This window comes from Bombina bombina, chromosome 7 (genome assembly GCF_027579735.1).
Source record: "Bombina bombina isolate aBomBom1 chromosome 7, aBomBom1.pri, whole genome shotgun sequence".
In the NCBI taxonomy this organism is placed as follows: domain Eukaryota; kingdom Metazoa; phylum Chordata; class Amphibia; order Anura; family Bombinatoridae; genus Bombina; species Bombina bombina.
In genome coordinates this window covers 184,133,676-184,153,464 of record NC_069505.1, presented here as the reverse complement: position 1 = coordinate 184,153,464, position 19,789 = coordinate 184,133,676, and the positions used below count along the sequence as shown (strand labels likewise).

The 19,789-nt window shown below is 40.5% G+C and overlaps 1 protein-coding gene across 3 annotated transcripts in view; it reads left to right on the top strand.

Annotated features, from left to right (window-relative positions):
* MYRF (myelin regulatory factor) overlaps positions 1-19,789 on the top strand; it is a 377,295-nt gene that overhangs the window by 202,211 nt on the left and 155,295 nt on the right. For all 3 annotated transcript variants that reach the window (XM_053720470.1, XM_053720474.1, XM_053720472.1), the window contains exon 2: positions 8,018-8,105. In XM_053720470.1, coding sequence (XP_053576445.1) covers positions 8,018-8,105 — 88 coding nt within the window. The remainder of the gene's footprint in view (positions 1-8,017; positions 8,106-19,789) is intronic.

Here is a 19,789-nt window from a genome sequence, read left to right as displayed (position 1 = left end):
AGCTCAGTGCATGGAAGTGATCGGGTTGATGGTAGCGGCAATGGACATAGTTCCTTTTGCGCGCATTCATCTAAGACCATTACAACTGTGCATGCTCAGTCAGTGGAATGGGGACTATACAGACTTGTCTCCAAAGATACAAGTAAATCAGAGGACCAGAGACTCACTCCGTTGGTGGCTGTCCCTGGACAACCTGTCACAAGGGATGACATTCCGCAGACCAGAGTGGGTCATTGTCACGACCGACGCCAGTCTGATGGGCTGGGGCGCGGTCTGGGGATCCCTGAAAGCTCAGGGTCTTTGGTCTCGGGAAGAATCTCTTCTACCGATAAATATTCTGGAACTGAGAGCGATATTCAATGCTCTCAAGGCTTGGCCTCAGCTAACGAGGACCAAGTTCATACGGTTTCAATCAGACAACATGACGACTGTTGCGTACATCAACCATCAGGGGGGAACAAGGAGTTCCCTAGCGATGGAAGAAGTGACCAAGATTATTCTATGGGCGGAGTCTCACTCCTGCCACCTGTCTGCTATCCACATCCCGGGAGTGGAAAATTGGGAAGCGGATTTTCTGAGTCGTCAGACATTGCATCCGGGGGAGTGGGAACTCCATCCGGAAATCTTTGCCCAAGTCTCTCAGCTGTGGGGCATTCCAGACATGGATCTAATGGCCTCTCGTCAGAACTTCAAAGTTCCCTGCTACGGGTCCAGATCCAGGGATCCCAAGGCGGCTCTAGTGGATGCACTAGTAGCACCTTGGACCTTCAAACTAGCCTATGTGTTCCCGCCGTTTCCTCTCATCCCCAGGCTGGTAGCCAGGATCAATCAGGAGAGGGCGTCGGTGATCTTGATAGCTCCTGCGTGGCCACGCAGGACTTGGTATGCAGATCTGGTGAATATGTCATCGGCTCCACCTTGGAAGCTACCTTTGAGACGAGACCTTCTTGTTCAGGGTCCGTTCGAACATCCGAATCTGGTTTCACTCCAGCTGACTGCTTGGAGATTGAACGCTTGATTTTATCGAAGCGAGGATTCTCAGATTCTGTTATCGATACTCTTGTTCAGGCCAGAAAGCCTGTAACTAGAAAGATTTACCACAAAATTTGGAAAAAATATATCTGTTGGTGTGAATCTAAAGGATTCCCTTGGGACAAGGTTAAGATTCCTAGGATTCTATCCTTCCTTCAAGAAGGATTGGAAAAAGGATTATCTGCAAGTTCCCTGAAGGGACAGATTTCTGCCTTGTCGGTGTTACTTCACAAAAAGCTGGCAGCTGTGCCAGATGTTCAAGCCTTTGTTCAGGCTCTGGTTAGAATCAAGCCTGTTTACAAACCTTTGACTCCTCCTTGGAGTCTCAATTTAGTTCTTTCAGTTCTTCAGGGGGTTCCGTTTGAACCCTTACATTCCGTTGATATTAAGTTATTATCTTGGAAAGTTTTGTTTTTAGTTGCAATTTCTTCTGCTAGAAGAGTTTCAGAATTATCTGCTCTGCAGTGTTCTCCTCCTTATCTGGTGTTCCATGCAGATAAGGTGGTTTTACGTACTAAACCTGGTTTTCTTCCAAAAGTTGTTTCTAACAAAAACATTAACCCGGAGATTATCGTACCTTCTCTGTGTCCGAAACCAGTTTCAAAGAAGGAACGTTTGTTGCACAATTTGGATGTTGTTCGCGCTCTAAAATTCTATTTAGATGCTACAAAGGATTTTAGACAAACATCTTCCTTGTTTGTTGTTTATTCAGGTAAAAGGAGAGGTCAAAAAGCAACTTCTACCTCTCTCTCTTTTTGGATTAAAAGCATCATCAGATTGGCTTACGAGACTGCCGGACGGCAGCCTCCCGAAAGAATCACAGCTCATTCCACTAGGGCTGTGGCTTCCACATGGGCCTTCAAGAACGAGGCTTCTGTTGATCAGATATGTAGGGCAGCGACTTGGTCTTCACTGCACACTTTTACCAAATTTTACAAGTTTGATACTTTTGCTTCTTCTGAGGCTATTTTTGGGAGAAAGGTTTTGCAAGCCGTGGTGCCTTCCATTTAGGTGACCTGATTTGCTCCCTCCCTTCATCCGTGTCCTAAAGCTTTGGTATTGGTTCCCACAAGTAAGGATGACGCCGTGGACCGGACACACCTATGTTGGAGAAAACAGAATTTATGTTTACCTGATAAATTTCTTTCTCCAACGGTGTGTCCGGTCCACGGCCCGCCCTGGTTTTTTAATCAGGTCTGATAATTTATTTTCTTAACTACAGTCACCACGGTACCATATGGTTTCTCCTATGCAAATATTCCTCCTTAACGTCGGTCGAATGACTGGGGTAGGCGGAGCCTAGGAGGGATCATGTGACCAGCTTTGCTGGGCTCTTTGCCATTTCCTGTTGGGGAAGAGAATATCCCACAAGTAAGGATGACGCCGTGGACCGGACACACCGTTGGAGAAAGAAATTTATCAGGTAAACATAAATTCTGTTTTTTTAATGTTTTTTTTTCTCTCTTTTTTTTTATTCCATGAATGTACCACAAGAGTTTGATTCTATGTACACACAGTAATATCACATTTTCTCTTACGTATTTTTATTTAATTTATTTAAAAAAAATGTATGAATATATAACAAGATCTTGACTCCCCTTTCAGATAGAAACATCACTTTTTAATTTTAAGAGATTAGATTTTATGGCTGAACTGTATAACGGAGATGGCTTTACCAACCATATATTCTTAAAGAGAAATCATTTTTTTGTACTTATATAAAAGTTATTGTGAAAGTTACAAAAATTAATTGTTACCTGGTTGAGAGAGACTTATCATAGGAAAAAGATATTTAATGTTATGTCATTAGGATTATTATCTTGTTAGATATTCTAAAATACTACAGAAGTTTGTTGTATCATATTAACTGTCATATTTCAATTTAAATATTTTGTTTGTTTTGGGTAGATATTTTCTGGTACTGTAAATAATTAAATTATAATGGAAAAATCTGTCGTGCTTAATGTTGTTGTCATAGGAGCTGCGTCTCCGTCATTTTGAAAATACGATTTAAAAAAAATGATGGTACAAGACATATGATTCGATGCTTCAGAAGAAAGGTTTTGACTTTATGAAAATGATACAAATTTGAATGAATGATTTTAACACTTGTGAATAAGTTGAGTTTAATGATTATATATAAAAACAGTGTACGTCCTGATGAAATATGTTCATCAAATTATACTGCTTATATGTTCATAGACGTCAGATCATTATTTGGGGTTTCGTCTCTTAATTGGATGTTTATGTACTTGTAATTTGGTGTTAACATTTATTTATCATTATTTTTCCTCTTTTGGGCGCCCACCACTTCTATGTGATTATATTGTTGAACCAACCTTAGGGACAAAAACACCAGAGAAAAAATGAATATTTATATACATATGCAGCTCTGGCCCTTGTCTTTATAGCCTCTAATACTAGTTATAGTCATAATATAACTCAACATATGTTTGTATGCCATTGTATCTGTTCCCCTCTCTGCCCAGTGCAGTATGGCAAAGCGTTCAGATACTAACTGATTCTAGTTTATTTTCTGTGCCAGTGCAGTATAACATAGCCCTCACATACTGACAGTTTATATTCTGTGCCAGTGCAGTATAACATATCCCTCACACACTGACTGATAGTTTATATTATGTTCCCAGTGCAGTATAACATAGCTCTCACATACTGACAGTTTAAATGTTGTGCCAGTGCAGTATAAGATAGCCCTCACACACTGACTGACAGTTTATATTCTGTGCCCTGTGCAGTATAAGATAGCCCTCACACACTGACTGATAGTTTATATTATGTTTAGTTTATATTATGTTCCCAGTGCAGTATAAGATAGCCCTCACACACTGACTGATAGTTTATATAATGTTTAGTTTATATTATGTTCCCAGTGCAGTATAACATAGCCCTCACACACTGAATGATAGTTTATATTCTGTGCCAGTGCAGTATAACATAGCCCTCACACACTGACAGATAGTTTATATTCTGTGCTAGTGCAGTATAACATAGCCCTCACACACTGACAGATAGTTTATATTCTGTGCTAGTGCAGTATAACATAACCCTCACACACTGACAGATAGTTTATATTCTGTGCCCAGTGCACTAGAACATAGCCCTCACACACTGACAGATAGTTTATATTCTGTGCCAGTGCAGTATAGCATATCCCTCACACACTGACAGATAGTTTTATATTCTGTGCTAGTGCAGTATAACATAACCCTCACACACTGACAGATAGTTTATATTCTGTGCCAGTGCAGTATAACATAGCCCTCACATACTGAAAGATAGTTTATATTCTGTGCCAGTGCAGTATAACATAGCCCTCACATAATGACAGATAGTTTATATTCTGTGCTAGTGCAGTATAACATAACCCTCACACACTGACAGATAGTTTATATTCTGTGCCCAGTGCACTAGAACATAGCCCTCACACACTGACAGATAGTTTATATTCTGTGCCAGTGCAGTATAGCATATCCCTCACACACTGACAGATAGTTTTATATTCTGTGCTAGTGCAGTATAACATAACCCTCACACACTGACAGATAGTTTATATTCTGTGCCAGTGCAGTATAGCATATCCCTCACACACTGACAGATAGTTTTATATTCTGTGCTAGTGCAGTATAACATAACCCTCACACACTGACAGATAGTTTATATTCTGTGCCAGTGCAGTATAACATAACCCTCACACACTGACAGATAGTTTATATTCTGTGCCCAGTGCACTAGAACATAGCCCTCACACACTGACAGATAGTTTATATTCTGTGCCAGTGCAGTATAGCATATCCCTCACACACTGACAGATAGTTTTATATTCTGTGCTAGTGCAGTATAACATAACCCTCACACACTGACAGATAGTTTATATTCTGTGCCAGTGCAGTATAACATAGCCCTCACATACTGAAAGATAGTTTATATTCTGTGCCAGTGCAGTATAACATAGCCCTCACATAATGACAGATAGTTTATATTCTGTGCTAGTGCAGTATAACATAACCCTCACACACTGACAGATAGTTTATATTCCGTGCCCAGTGCACTGTAACATAGCCCTCACACATTGACTGATAGTTTATATTCTGTGCCAGTGCAGTATAGCATAGCCCTCACATACTGACAGATAGTTTATATTATGTTCCCAGTGCAGTATAACATAGCCCTCACATACTGACTGGTAGTTTATATTCTGTGCCAGTGCAGTATAACATAGCCCTCACACACTGACAGATAGTTTATATTCTGTGCCAGTGCAGTATAACATAGCCCTCACATACTGACAGTTTATATTCTGTGCCACTGCAGTATAACATAGCCCTCACATACTGACAGTTTATATTATGTGCCAGTGCAGTGTAACATTGCCCTCACAAACTGAGTGATAGTTTATAGTCTGTGCCAGTGCAGTATAACATAGCCCTCACATACTGACAGTTTATATTCTGTGCCAGTGCTGTATAACATAGCCCTCACATACTGACAGTTTATATTCTGTTCCAGTGCAGTATAACATAGCCCTCACATACTGACATATAGTTTATATTATGTTCCCAGTGCAGTATAACATAGCCCTCACACACTGACTGATAGTTTATATTCTGTGCCAGTGCAGTATAACATAGCCCTCACACACTGACTGATAGTTTATATTCTGTGCCAGTTCAGTATAACATAGCCCTTACACAATGACTGATAGTTTATATTCTGTGCCAGTGCAGTAAAACATAGCACTCACACACAGACTGATAGTTTATATTCTGTGCTAGTGCAGTATAACATAGACCTCACACACTGACAATTTATATTCTGTGCCAGTGCAGTATGGCATAGCCCTCACATACTGACTGATAGTTTATATTCTGTGCCAGTGCAGTATAACATAGCCCTCACATACTGACTGATAGTTTATATTCTGTGCCCAGTGCAGTATAACATAACCCTCACATACTGACAGTTTAAATTCTGTGCCAGTGCAGTATAACATAGCCCTCACATACTGACTGATAGTTTATATTCTGTGCCCAGTGCAGTATAACATAACCCTCACATACTGACAGTTTAAATTCTGTGCCAGTGCAGTATAACATAGCCCTCACATACTGACAGATAGTTTATATTATGTTCCCAGTGCAGTATAACATAGCCCTCACACACTGACTGATAGTTAATATTCTGTGCCAGTGCAGTATAACATAGCACTCACACACTGATTGATAGTTTATATTCTGTGCCAGTGCAGTATAATATAGCCCTCACATACTGACTGACAGTTTATATTCTGTGCTAGTGCAGTATAACATAGCCCTCACATACTGACAGATAGTTTATATTATGTTCCCAGTGCAGTATAACATAGCCCTCACATACTGACAGTTTATATTATGTTCCCAGTGCAGTATAACATAGCCCTCACACAGTGACTGATAGTTTATATTCTGTGCCAGTGCAGTATAACATAGCCCTCACATACGGACTGATAGTTTATATTCTGTGCTAGTGCAGTATAACATAGCCCTCACATACTGACAGTTTATATTCTGTGCCAGGGGAGTATAACATAGCTCTCACACACTGACTGATAGTTTATATTCTATGCCCAATGCAGTATAACATAGCTCTCACACACTGACTGATAGTTTATATTCTGTGCCAGTGGAGTATAAGATAGCCCTCACATACTGCCAGATAGTTTATATTATGTTTCCAGTGCAGCATAACATAGCCCTCACATACTGACATTTAGTTTATCTTCTCTGCCAGTGCAGTATAAGATAGCCCTCACATACTGACTGATAGTTTATATTCTGTGCCCAGTGCAGTATGGCATAGCCTTTACACACTGACTGATAGTTTATATTCTGTGTCAGTGCAGTATAACATAGCCCTCACACACTGACTGATAGTTTATATTATGTGCTAGTGCAGTATAAGATAGCCCTCACATAATGACTGATATTTTATATTCTGTGCCAGTGGAGTATAACTTAGTCCTCACACACTGACAGATAGTTTATATTCTGTGATAGTGCAGTATAAGATAGCCCTCACACACTGACAGATAGTTTATATTCTGTGCCAGTGCAGTATAAGATAGCCCTCACATACTGACAGTTTATATAATGTTCCCAGTGCAGTATAACATAGCCCTCACACACTGAATGATAGTTTATATTATGTTCCCTGTGCAGTATAACATAGCCCTCACATACTGACAGATAGTTTATATTCTGTGCCCAGTGCAGTATAACATAGCCCTCATACACTGACTGATAGTTTATATTCTGTGCCAGTGCAGTATAATATAGCACTCACATACTGACAGATAGATTATATTCTGTGTCATTGCAGTATAACATAGCCCTCACACACTGACTGACAGTTTATGTTCTGTGCCAGTGTAGTATAACATAGCACTCACATACTGACAGATAGTTTATATTCTGTGTCATTGCAGTGTAACATAGCCCTCACACACTGACTGATAGTTTATATTCTGTGCCAGTGCAGTATAACATAGCCCTCACATACTGACAGATAGTTTATATTCTGTGTCATTGCAGTATAACATAGCCCTCACATACTGACAGATAGTTTATATTCTGTGTCATTGCAGTGTAACATAGCCCTCACATACTGACTGATAGTTTATATTCTGTGCCAGTGCAGTATAACATAGCCCTCACATACTGACAGTTTATATTCTGTGTCATTGCAGTATAGCATAGCCCTCACATACTGACAGATAGTTTATATTCTGTGTCATTGCAGTATAACATAGCCCTCACATACTGACTGATAGTTTATAGTCTGTGCCAGTGCAGTAAAGCATAGCCCTCATCTTGGTGACCTAATAATACAGAATGTTATATTTTGCGATGACCAATTTCTTCAGACCACATCCATCCCCTCGTGTCAGTGTTCTCTGGGTGTCTCATCTTTGTTCATCTTGTTGTTACAGGTCATGATATAAATGGTGCTCTGGAACCAACAAACATAGACACCAGCATCCTAGAGGAATATATCAGCAAAGAAGATTCCAGTGAAATGTAAGTGGGAAGATAATTTACATACTGTATAAGCTTCATATAGCCCCTCCTATATCTCTATATAACTGCTCCCTTTAACTCCTCCTATTACACCATTTAACTCCTCCTATTACACCATATAACTCCTCCTATTGCACCATATAACTGCTCCCTATAACTCCTCCTATTGCACCATATAACTGCTCTCTATAACTCCTCCTATTGCACCATATAACTGCTCCTTATAACTCTTCCTATTGCACCATGTAACTCCTCCCTATAACCCCCCCTATTGCACCATATAACTGCTCCCTATAACTCCTCCTATTGCACCATATAACTGCTCCCTATAACTCCCCCTATTGCACCATATAACTGCTCCCTATAACTCCTCCTATTACACCATATAACTCCTCCTATTGCACCATAGAACTGCTCCCTATAACCCCTCCTACTGCGCCATATAACTGCTCCCTATAACTCCTCCTATTGCACCATAGAACTGCTCCCTATAACTCCTCCTACTGCGCCATATAACTGCTCCCTATAACTCCTCCTATTGCACCATATAACTGCTCCCTATAACTCCTCCTATTGCACCATATAACTGCTCCCTATATCTCCTCCTATTGCACCATAGAACTGCTCCCTATAACTCCTCCTATTGCACCATATAACAGCTCCCTATAACTCCTCCTATTACACCATATAACAGCTCCCTATATCTCCTCCTATTGCACCATAGAACTGCTCCCTATAGCTCCTCCTATTGCACCATAGAACTGCTCCCTATAACTCCTCCTATTGCACCATAGAACTGCTCCCTATATCTCCTCCTATTGCACCATATAACTGCTCCCTATAACTCTTCCTATTACACCATATAACTGCTCCCTATATCTCCTCCTATTGCACCATATAACTGCTCCCTATAACTCTTCCTATTACACCATATAACTGCTCCCTATATCTCCTCCTATTGCACCATATAAATGCTCTCTATAACTCCTCCTATTACACCATATAACTGCTCCCTATAACTCCTCCTATTACACCATATAACTGCTCCCTATAACTCCTCCTATTGCACCATATAACTGCTCCCTATAACTCCTCCTATTGCACCATATAACTGCTCCCTATAACTCCTCCTATTGCACCATATAACTGCTCCCTATAACTCCTCCTATTGCACCATATAACTGCTCCCTATAACTCCTCCTATTGCACCATATAACTGCTCCCTATAACTCCTCCTATTGCACCATATAACTGCTCCCTATAACTCCTCCTATTGCACCATATAACTGCTCCCTATAACTCCTCCTATTACACCATATAACTGCTCCTATAACTCCTCCTATTGCACCATATAACTGCTCCCTATAACTCCTCCTATTACACCATATAACTGCTCCCTATAACTCCTCCTATTGCACCATACTGCTCCCTATATCTCCTCCTATTGTACCATAGAACTGCTCCCTATAACTCATCCTATTGCACCATATAACTGCTCCCTATATCTCCTCCTATTGCACCATATAACTGCTCCCTATATCTCCTCCTATTGCACCATATAACTGCTCCCTATATCTCCTCCTATTGCACCATATAACTGCTCCCTATATCTCCTCCTATTGCACCATATAACTGCTCCCTATATCTCCTCCTATTACACCATATAACTGCTCCCTATAACTCCTCCTATTGCACCATAGAACTGCTCCCTATAACTCCTCCTATTGCACCATAGAACTGCTCCCTATAACTCCTCCTATTGCACCATATAACTGCTCCCTATAACTCCTCCTATTGCACCATATAACTCCTCCTATTGCACCATATAACTGCTCCCTATAACTCCTCCTATTACACCATATAACTGCTCCCTATATCTCCTCCTATTGCACCATATAACTGCTCCCTATAACTCCTCCTATTGCACCATATAACTGCTCCCTATAACTCCTCCTATTGCACCATATAACTGCTCCCTATAACTCCTCCTATTGCACCATATAACTGCTCCCTATAACTCCTCCTATTGCACCATATAACTGCTCCCTATATCTCCTCCTATTGCACCATATAACTGCTCCCTACATCTCCTCCAATTGCACCATATAACTGCTCCCTATAACTCCTCCTATTGCACTATATAACTGCTCCTTATAACTCCTCCTATTGCACTATATAACTGCTCTCTATAACTCCTCATATTGCACCATATAACTGCTCCCTATAACTCCTCCTATTACACCATATAACTGCTCCCTATAACTTCTCCTATTGCACCATATAACTGCTCCCTATAACTCCTCCTATTGCACCATATAACTGCTCCCTATAACTCCTCCTATTGCACCATATAACTGCTCCCTATAACTCTTCCTATTGCACCATAGAACTGCTCCCTATAACTCCTCCTATTGCACCATATAACTGCTCCCTATAACTCCTCCTATTGCACCATATAACTGCTCCCTATAACTCTTCCTATTGCACCATAGAACTGCTCCCTATAACTCCCCTATAATGTAGAACTTCTGTCACACCTGGGGTATGTTTGTGGACAGGTGTATTAAAGTGAAGGTAAAGTTAGCCTTTCTTAAAGACAACCTACCATTTATCATTATCCCCTTCATGTAGTCGCTTAGTTATTTTTTCATTTTCTGCCATAGTTTTATTAAAAATTATAGTTATAATTCACCACTGTTTTGATCGGACTCCTCCCAAGCCCTACTTCCTTATTGTGTATTGTGTTACGTCTTCAGCGGTCCCACCCGCTCTCTAAGTGCTCCCAGATGCGCGCTCGCGATATTGGATTACAATGCGCATGCGCAAATCGCCAATGCCGCTTTTCAATGCGCATGCGATAATCCCCGTTCCATATTTAATACATAGCTCGTACAAATACGCATGCGCGAAACGGGAGCGCGTTTGGATTTCATTGAGGCGAAAAATTTAATAGCGCATGAGCAGCTGAAAGAAGGGGCGGATGACGTGGAGTGACGGCCGCCTAACGGCCAGAATTTCAATTGGGTTTAAGAAAAACGTGATCAACAGGTAAAAACTCCCAAAAAAAACGGGTTGAATTTGCGGCTCATTTATGCATAGATTTATATGGCGATAACTTTACATCTACACAAAAATATTAGAATTGATGAATGAAAGTCATATTTATTTTACAAGCAAAATGCTATACTCTGTCGACATTAGGGTAAGTTTACCTTCACTTTAAGCAAAGGACTGATTCTGGTATTTTAGAAAAAACATGTAGAATTCAGATGTTTGTGTATAGTAGAAAAAAAGCGCCCTCTTGTGGCTAAGGAGCTTTTTTCTTGCAGCTTTATTTTTTATCAAACAATTTTCATATTTTTTATGTTAGGGATTTTGGTGAATTTAATGTGTGCACAGACACACACACACACTCACTATAGATACACACTTACTACAGACACACACACACTCACTACAGACACACACTCACTACAGACACACACTCACTACAGACACACACACAAACTACAGACACACACACTCACTACAGACAAACACACACTCACTACAGACACACACACTCACTACAGACAAACACACACTCACTACACACACACTACAGACACACACACACTCACTACAGAGAAATTTCATATTTTTTATGTTAGGGATTTTGGTGATTTTAATGTGCGCACAGACAGACACATACACACACACTCACTACAGACACACACACTCACTACAGACACAAACACTCACTACAGACACACACAGTAACTACAGACACACACACTTGTTACAGACACACATGCCCATTTAAAAAAAAAATGCTTGCCACTCGATTTTTTTTTTTAGAACCTTGCAGTAGAATTTCAAAAATGTAAAAGTTGTGTTAAAAGATGGTTGATAGGTGTTGGATTTTAAGACACACAAATGTATTTGAAAAGCTTATACTAGCTAGTTATCACAGGGATTTTTGAGTTGATTAGAATGGCAAAATATGTAAAACCTTGTGAAAAGCTATGGGAAGAATGAGGTCTGTCAGTCTGTCTGTCTGTCTTAAAGGGACATTTAAACAATCTTGAATTCCCCATAAAATACATTATTATACTTATAAACAACTTTTCAGTGCATTTATTTTTATTGATTTTTTTTGCCTTCTTTTTTGTAATTTAAATCTATTAGATTAATATTACATTAAATGAATGTTAGAATGTTGTACAAAAATTCAAAACTCGTAACGAACGTGTTAAAATTTGTTTCATTTTGCAAAACATTAGCCCATTCCTAGTAAAGATTGTATGTAACACAGTCTCTGATGCTCATATAAAATGTCATTAATGTCCCTTGAATATGTTGATTCTTCTCTGCTGTATATATTCAACTACAAATATCAGTTTGTTTCGCTGTACACCGCTTCACAATAACAATCAGCTGTACACACTGAAAAGTGGGACCTACAAAAATGATATATTGCACCTTATGTGAGCTGTCTTCCATGAATAAATTACCAGCAACACATAATTATCTGAAACTGTATAAGAAACTTCAAGACATTATGTTACTTAAATTGAAGAGACTTTGTGAGGTTAGACACATAGGGCCAGATTACTAGTGGCGCTCTATCATTGAGGTGCAAGCGATATCGTTTGTGCGCAAGTTAAATTGTGCTCGTATTACAAGTTGAAAATAAAAGATTACGGCGTCCTCAGATCTGTGATTAACTGTCTCGTGAAACAAAAAAGTGTCACAAAACACATCACAAATACATTATAAAGTACAGTTACATTTATAATAACACTGTCTAATAAAAATTATTATTATTAAAAGTTAGAAGGGCTCAAAGATATGAGGTCTCAGGTGTTAGAAAAAAAGGCAGCCAAAGGGCTTTAACATAGAGATACACGCATATACATGTATAAAGATGGATATGTATGTATGTATAAGTACATATAGACATATATACACATAAAAACACATAAATACATATGTGTATATATATATATATATATATATATATATACACACACACACACAGTATCTCACAAATGTGAATACACCCCTCACATTTTTGTAAATATTTTATTATATCTTTTCATGTGACAACACTGAAGAAATCACACTTTGCTACACTGTAAAGTAGTGAGTGTACAGCCTGTATAACAGTGTAAATTTGCTGTCCCCTCAAAATAACTCAACACACAGCTATTAATGTCTAAACCGTTGGCAACAAAAGTGAGTACACCCCTAAGTGGAAATGTCCAAATTGGGCCCAAAGTGTCAATATTTTGTGTGGTCACCATTATTTTCCAGCACTGCCTTAACCCTCTTGGGCATGGAGTTCACTAGAGCTTCACAGGTTGCCACTGGAGTCCTCTTCCACTCCTCCATGACAACTTTATGGAGCTGGTGGATGTTAGAGACCTTGCACTCCCCCACCTTCCATTTGAGGATGCCCCACAGATGCTCAATAAGGTTTAGGTCTGGAGACATGCTTGGCCAGTTCATCACCTTTACCCTCAGCTTCTTTAGCAAGGCAGTGGTTGTCTTGGAGGTGTATTTGGGGTCATTATCAAGTTGGAATACTGCCCTGCGGGCCAGTCTACAAATGGAGGGGATGATGCTTCAGTATCTTGCAGTACATGTTGGCATTCATGGTTCCCTCAATGAACTGTAGCTCCCCAGTGCCGGCAGCACTCATGCAGGCCCAGACCATGACACTCCCACCACCATGCTTGACTGTAGGCAAGACACACTTGTCTTTGTACTCACCTGGTTGCCGCCACACACGCTTGACACCAACTGAACCAAATAAGTTTATCTTTATCTCATCGGACCACAGGGCATGGTTCCAGTAATCCATGTCATTAGACTGCTTGTCTTGAGCAAACTGTTTGCGGTCTTTCTTGGGCATCATCTTTAGAAGAGGCTTCCTTCTGGGACAACAGCCATGCAGACCAGGCTGACCCCCCACCCCTTCAACTTCTGCAGCAATGCTGGCAGCACTCATACGTCTATTTCCCAAAGACAATCTCTGAATATGATGCTGAGTACGTGCACTCAACTTCTTTGGCCGACCATAGCGAGGCCTGTTCTAAGTGGAACCTGTCCTGTGAAACCGCTGCATGGTCTTGCCCACCGTGCTGTAGCTCAGTTTCAGGGTCTTGGCAATCTTCTTATAGCCTAAGCCATCTTTATGTAGATCAATAATTCTTTTTTTCAGCTCCTCAGAGAGTTCTTTGCCATGAGGTGCCATGTTGAACTTCCGGTGACTAGTATAAAAGAGTTTGAGAGAAATAACACCAAATTTAACACACCTGCTCCCCATTCACACCTGAGATCGTGTAACACTAACGAGTCACATGATACCGGGGAGGGAAAATTGCTAATTGGGCCCAATTTGGACATTTCCACTTAGGGGTTTACTCACTTCTGTTGCCAACGGTTTAGACTTTAATGGCTGTGTGTTGAGTTATTTTGAGGGGACAGCAAATTTACACTGTTATACAGGCTGTACACTCACTACTTTACATTGTAGCAAAGTATCATTTCTTGTTGTCACATGAAAAGATATAATTAAATATTTGCAAAAATGTGAGCAGTGTACTCACTTTTGTGAGATTCTGTAAGTGCATTGGAGCCCTTTGCCATTAGATGAAAACATGAAAAAGCATATTTATGCAATATTCATATTTTCATGACGGGTTTGCACATATTAGAATATAAGATTGGGTTTGCGCGAGAGTGGGGTGTTTTTTTCTCTCAACTGACTTCTATGGGGGAATACTCGAACGCAATATTCTATTGCTAGAGTGAAAGCAGTTTACTTTCAACTCATAACAGTTTACTTTCAACTTATAATATGAGCGCAACCCAACGAGTGCAAAAATCTTAATTGTAGTGCAATTAATGCTCAAGCAGGATCGCAAATTATCGCTCCACTTGTAATCTGGCCCATAGGGATGTAGGATCAGTAATGTAAACTAAAAGCATGCTATTTCCATCTTAATATGAGGAGAGTCCACGGCTTCATTCCTTACTTGTGGGAATACAGAACCTGGCCACCAGGAGGAGGCAAAGACTCCCCAGCCAAAGGCTTAAATACCTCCCCCACTTCCCTCATCCCCCAGTAATTCTTTGCCTTTCGTCACAGGAAGATGGCAGAGAAGTGTCAGAAGATTTGGAGTACTCTCTTATGGAGGGTAGTACTCTTTGCTATGGGACTGGAGTTTTAAGTAGTCTTGTCAGCTTATCAGTGAGAGCATTGACGAATGTTAGGGTTTGGAGATGCATGGAGAGTCTTTCTGCGAAAATCATCCAGACTCGTATTAACTCCTAAGCAATCAGTGTTGACAAGTTTCACTGCCTGCTTCTCTCACTCAAGTCCATGTCAGGAGCGATGCTACAAGACTGTCAAACTTGAGAGGCTGTGTGTCTGTTCCACAGCGATGATTCCGGTAAGATTGTTTCATTTTAATCTTATATGATAACGTAAAGAAGACAGGGTCACAGTGTGACTCCTTTATCTGAATGGAATCGAGGTTTAATATCTCCAGAAGGGGTTTATTGAACAGGGGGGATTATACATGATTTTCTTTATTATGTTTTATGCTGCAACATGTGTGAGATGTGGCTCTGGCAAATGTGAGAACATTCAGGTTTTACTTTCATTTTGGATATCTGCGCAGCCTGTCAGTTTGCGCGCTTTTCTTCCTGCAGCAGGGGCGGTCCTGCATGGCACTCCATGTGACCGGGTGTAGCCTCATTAACTTTCTCTTTCCTGATCGTGCGGTTTGCAGGAAACAAAGCGGTTTCTCTGTGGGGAGTGGGTCGTAGGAGGTGGTGAGTGCCCCAGCCATTGGGGGTATAAAGGTGCCATTTAATTTTCTGTAGTCCATCATAAAAGCGCAAGCTATGGAGGACTCTGATGCGTTAGAGGGTACTCCCTTTTTAACCAAATCTAATACCTGTTTTTATTGTGAGGAGGCTACGGTATACCCGCCTGCTCCAATATGTTCCACATGCTTTGATAAAGTAGTTATATCTAAAAAGAACAAGATGTTTAGTGCCACTGAGCCGTCCACCTCTGAGGGGTCTTCATCCCGCGAGGTGCGTTCCCTGCAATCATTACACATGCAACTCCCCATTGCACTTCTAATCCTCCTTTGGGAGGGGCCCTGTTATCGCCAGACTTTACTGAACAGTTGCAAACGGCAGTATCTGCGGCCTTTAGTGCTTTAGCTCGCCCTGCTAAGCGCAAGCAAAAGGTTAAATACTGCTATCCTTCCCAGGGGTCATCTACTAACTTGTTGAATTGATCTGATACTAGATTATCCGCTAATGAAGACGCCTCTGATACTTCAGAGGAGGCTCTTTCTGGGTCAGAATCGGCTGCCTCTAAGCCTCCAGCTGCCGAGGAACCAGACTTTAGATTTAGTATAGAGCACTTATGCTTTCTGTTAAAGCGTAACAATTCAGTTTAACGAATAGCCAAGTGGGGTGATAAGAAAGAAGCGAAAGCATCAACAAGGAATTGGAATAATTGTGCTTTATACAAAAAAAATCATAACCACCATAAAAAGGGTGGGTCTCATGGACTCTTGCCAATATGAAAGAAATGAATTTATCAGGTAAATTCTCACATAAATTATGTTTTCTTTCATGTAATTGGCAAGAGTCCATGAGCTAGTGACGTATGGGATAGCAAATACCCAAGATGTGGCACTCCACGCAAGAGTCACTAGAGAGGGAGGGATAAAAATAAAGACAGCCAATTCCGCTGAAAAATTAATCCACAACCCAAATCAAAAGTTTTAATCTTATAATGAAAAAAAACTGAAATTATAAGCAGAAGAATCAAACTGAAACAGCTGCCTGAAGTACTTTTCTACCAAAAACTGCTTCTGAAGAAGAAAAAACATCAAAATGGTAGAATTTAGTAAAAGTATGCAAAGAAGACCAAGTTGCTGCTTTGCAAATCTGATCAACAGAAGCTTCATTCCTAAAAGCCCAGGAAGTAGAAACTGACCTAGTAGAATGAGCCGTAATCCTCTGAGGCGGGGATTTACCCGACTCCAAATAAGCATGATGAATCAAAAGCTTTAACCAAGATGCCAAAGAAATGGCAGAAGCCTTCTGACCTTTCTTAGAACCAGAAAAGATAACAAATAGACTAGAAGTCTTTCTGAAAACTTTAGTAGCTTCAACATAATATTTCAAAGCTCTAACAACATCCAAAGAATGCAACGATTTCTCCTTAGAATTCTTAGGATTAGGACATAATGAAGGAACCACATCAGAAAAGGAGACTCACAAGAAAGAGCAGATAATTCAGAAACTCTTCTAGCAGAAGAGATGGCCAAAAGGAACAATACTTTCCAAGAAAGTAATTTAATGTCCAAAGAATGCATAGGCTCAAACGGAGGAGCCTGTAAAGCTTTCAAAATCAAATTAAGACTCCAAGGAGGAGAGATTGATTTAATGACAGGTTTAATACGAACCAAAGCCTGTACAAAACAATGAATATCAGGAAGATTAGCAATTTTTCTGTGAAACAGAACAGAAAGAGCAAAGATTTGTCCTTTCAAGGAACTTGCATACAAACCCTAAACCATCCTGAAGAAACTGTAAAATTCTAGGAATTCTAAAAGAATGCCAAGAGAATTTATGAGAAGAACACCATGAAATGTAAGTCTTCCAAACTCGATAATAAATCTTTCTAGACACAGATTTACGAGCCTGCAACATAGTATTAATCACTGAGTCAGAGAAACCTCTATGACTAACCACTAAGCGTTCAATCTCCATACCTTCAAATTTATTGATTTGAGATCCTGATGGAAAAAAGGGCCTTGAGACAGAAGGTCTGGCCTTAACGGAAGTGGCCAAGGTTGGCAACTGGACATCCGAACAAGATCCGCATACCAAAACCTGTGTGGCCATGCTGGAGCCAACAGCAGTACAAACAAACGCTCCATTATGCTTTTTGGAAATCACTCTTGGAAGAAGAACTAGAGGCGGAAAGATATAAGCAGGTTGATAAATCCAAGGAAGTGTCAACGCATCCACTGCTTCTGTCTGAGGATCCTTGAACCTGGACAGATACCTGGGAAGTTTCCTGTTTAGATGAGAAGCCATCAGATCTATTTCTGGAAGCCCCCACATCTGAACAATCTGAAAAAACACATCTGGGTGAAGAGACCACTCTCCCGGATGTAAAGTCTGGCGACTGAGATAATCCGCTTCCCAATTGTCAATACCTGGGATATGGACCGCAGAAATTAGACAGGAGCTGGATTCCGCCCAAGCAAGTATCTGAGATACTTCTTTCATAGCTTGAGGACTGTGAGTCCTACCTTGATGATTGACATATGCCACGGTTGTGACATTGCCTGTCTGAAAACAAATAAACGGTTCTCTCTTCAGAAGAGGCCAAAACTGAAAAGCTCTGAGAATCGCACGGAGTTCCGAAATATTGATTGGTAATCTCGCCTCTTGAGATTTCCACACCCCCTGCGCTGTCAGAGATCCCCAGACAGCTCCCCAACCTGAAAGACTCGCATCTGTTGTGATCACAGTCGAGGTTGGACGAACAAAAGAGGCCCCCTGAACTAAACGCTGGTGATCTAACCACCAAGTCAGAGATAGTCGAACATTGGGATTTAAGGATATTAATTGTGATATCCTTGTATAATCCTTCACCATTGATTCAGCATACAATGCTGAAGAGGTCTCATGTGAAAACAAGCAAAAGGGATCGCGTCCGATGCTGCAGTCATGAGACCTAAAACCTCCATGCACATAGCTACTGAAGGGAATGATTGAAACTGAAGGTTCCGACAAGCTGCAACCAATTTCAGACGTCTCTTGTCTGTTAGAGACAAAGTCATGGATACTGAATCTATTTGGAAACCTAAAAAGGTTACCCTTGTCTGAGGAGTCAAAGAACTTTTTGGTAAATTGATCCTCCAACCATGTTTTTGAAGAAACAACACTAGTTGATTTGTGTGAGATTCTGCAGAACGTAAAGACTGAGCAAGTACCAAGATATCGTCCAAATAAGGAAACACCGCAATACCCTGCTCTCTTATTACAGAGAGTAGGGCACCGAGAACCTTTGAAAAGATCCTTGGAGCTGTTGCTAGGCCAAAAGAAAGAGCAACAAATTGGTAATGCTTGTCTAGAAAAGAGAATCTCAGGAACTGATGGTGATCTGGATGAATCGGAATATGAAGATATGCATCCTGTAAGTCTATTGTGGACATATAATGCCCTTGCTGAACAAAAGGCAGAATAGTCCTTATAGTCACCATTTTGAATGTTGGAATTCTGATGTAACGGTTCAAAATTTTTTAGATCCAGAACTGGTCTGAAAGAATTCTCCTTCTTTGGGACAATGAACAGATTTGAATAAAACCCCAGACCCCGTTCCTGAACAGGAACTGGCACAATTACCCCAGATACCTCCAGGTCTGAAACACACTTCAGGAAAGCCTGAGCCTTTTCTGGGTTCACTGGAATGCGTGAGAGAAAGAAACTTCTCACAGGCGGTCTTACTTTGAAACCTATTCTGTACCCTTGAGAAACAATGTTCTGAATCCAATGATTTTGGATTGAATTGATCCAAACATCATTGAAGAATTTTAGTCTGCCCCCTACAAGCTGAGCTGGAATGAGGGCCGCACCTTCATGCGGATTTGGGG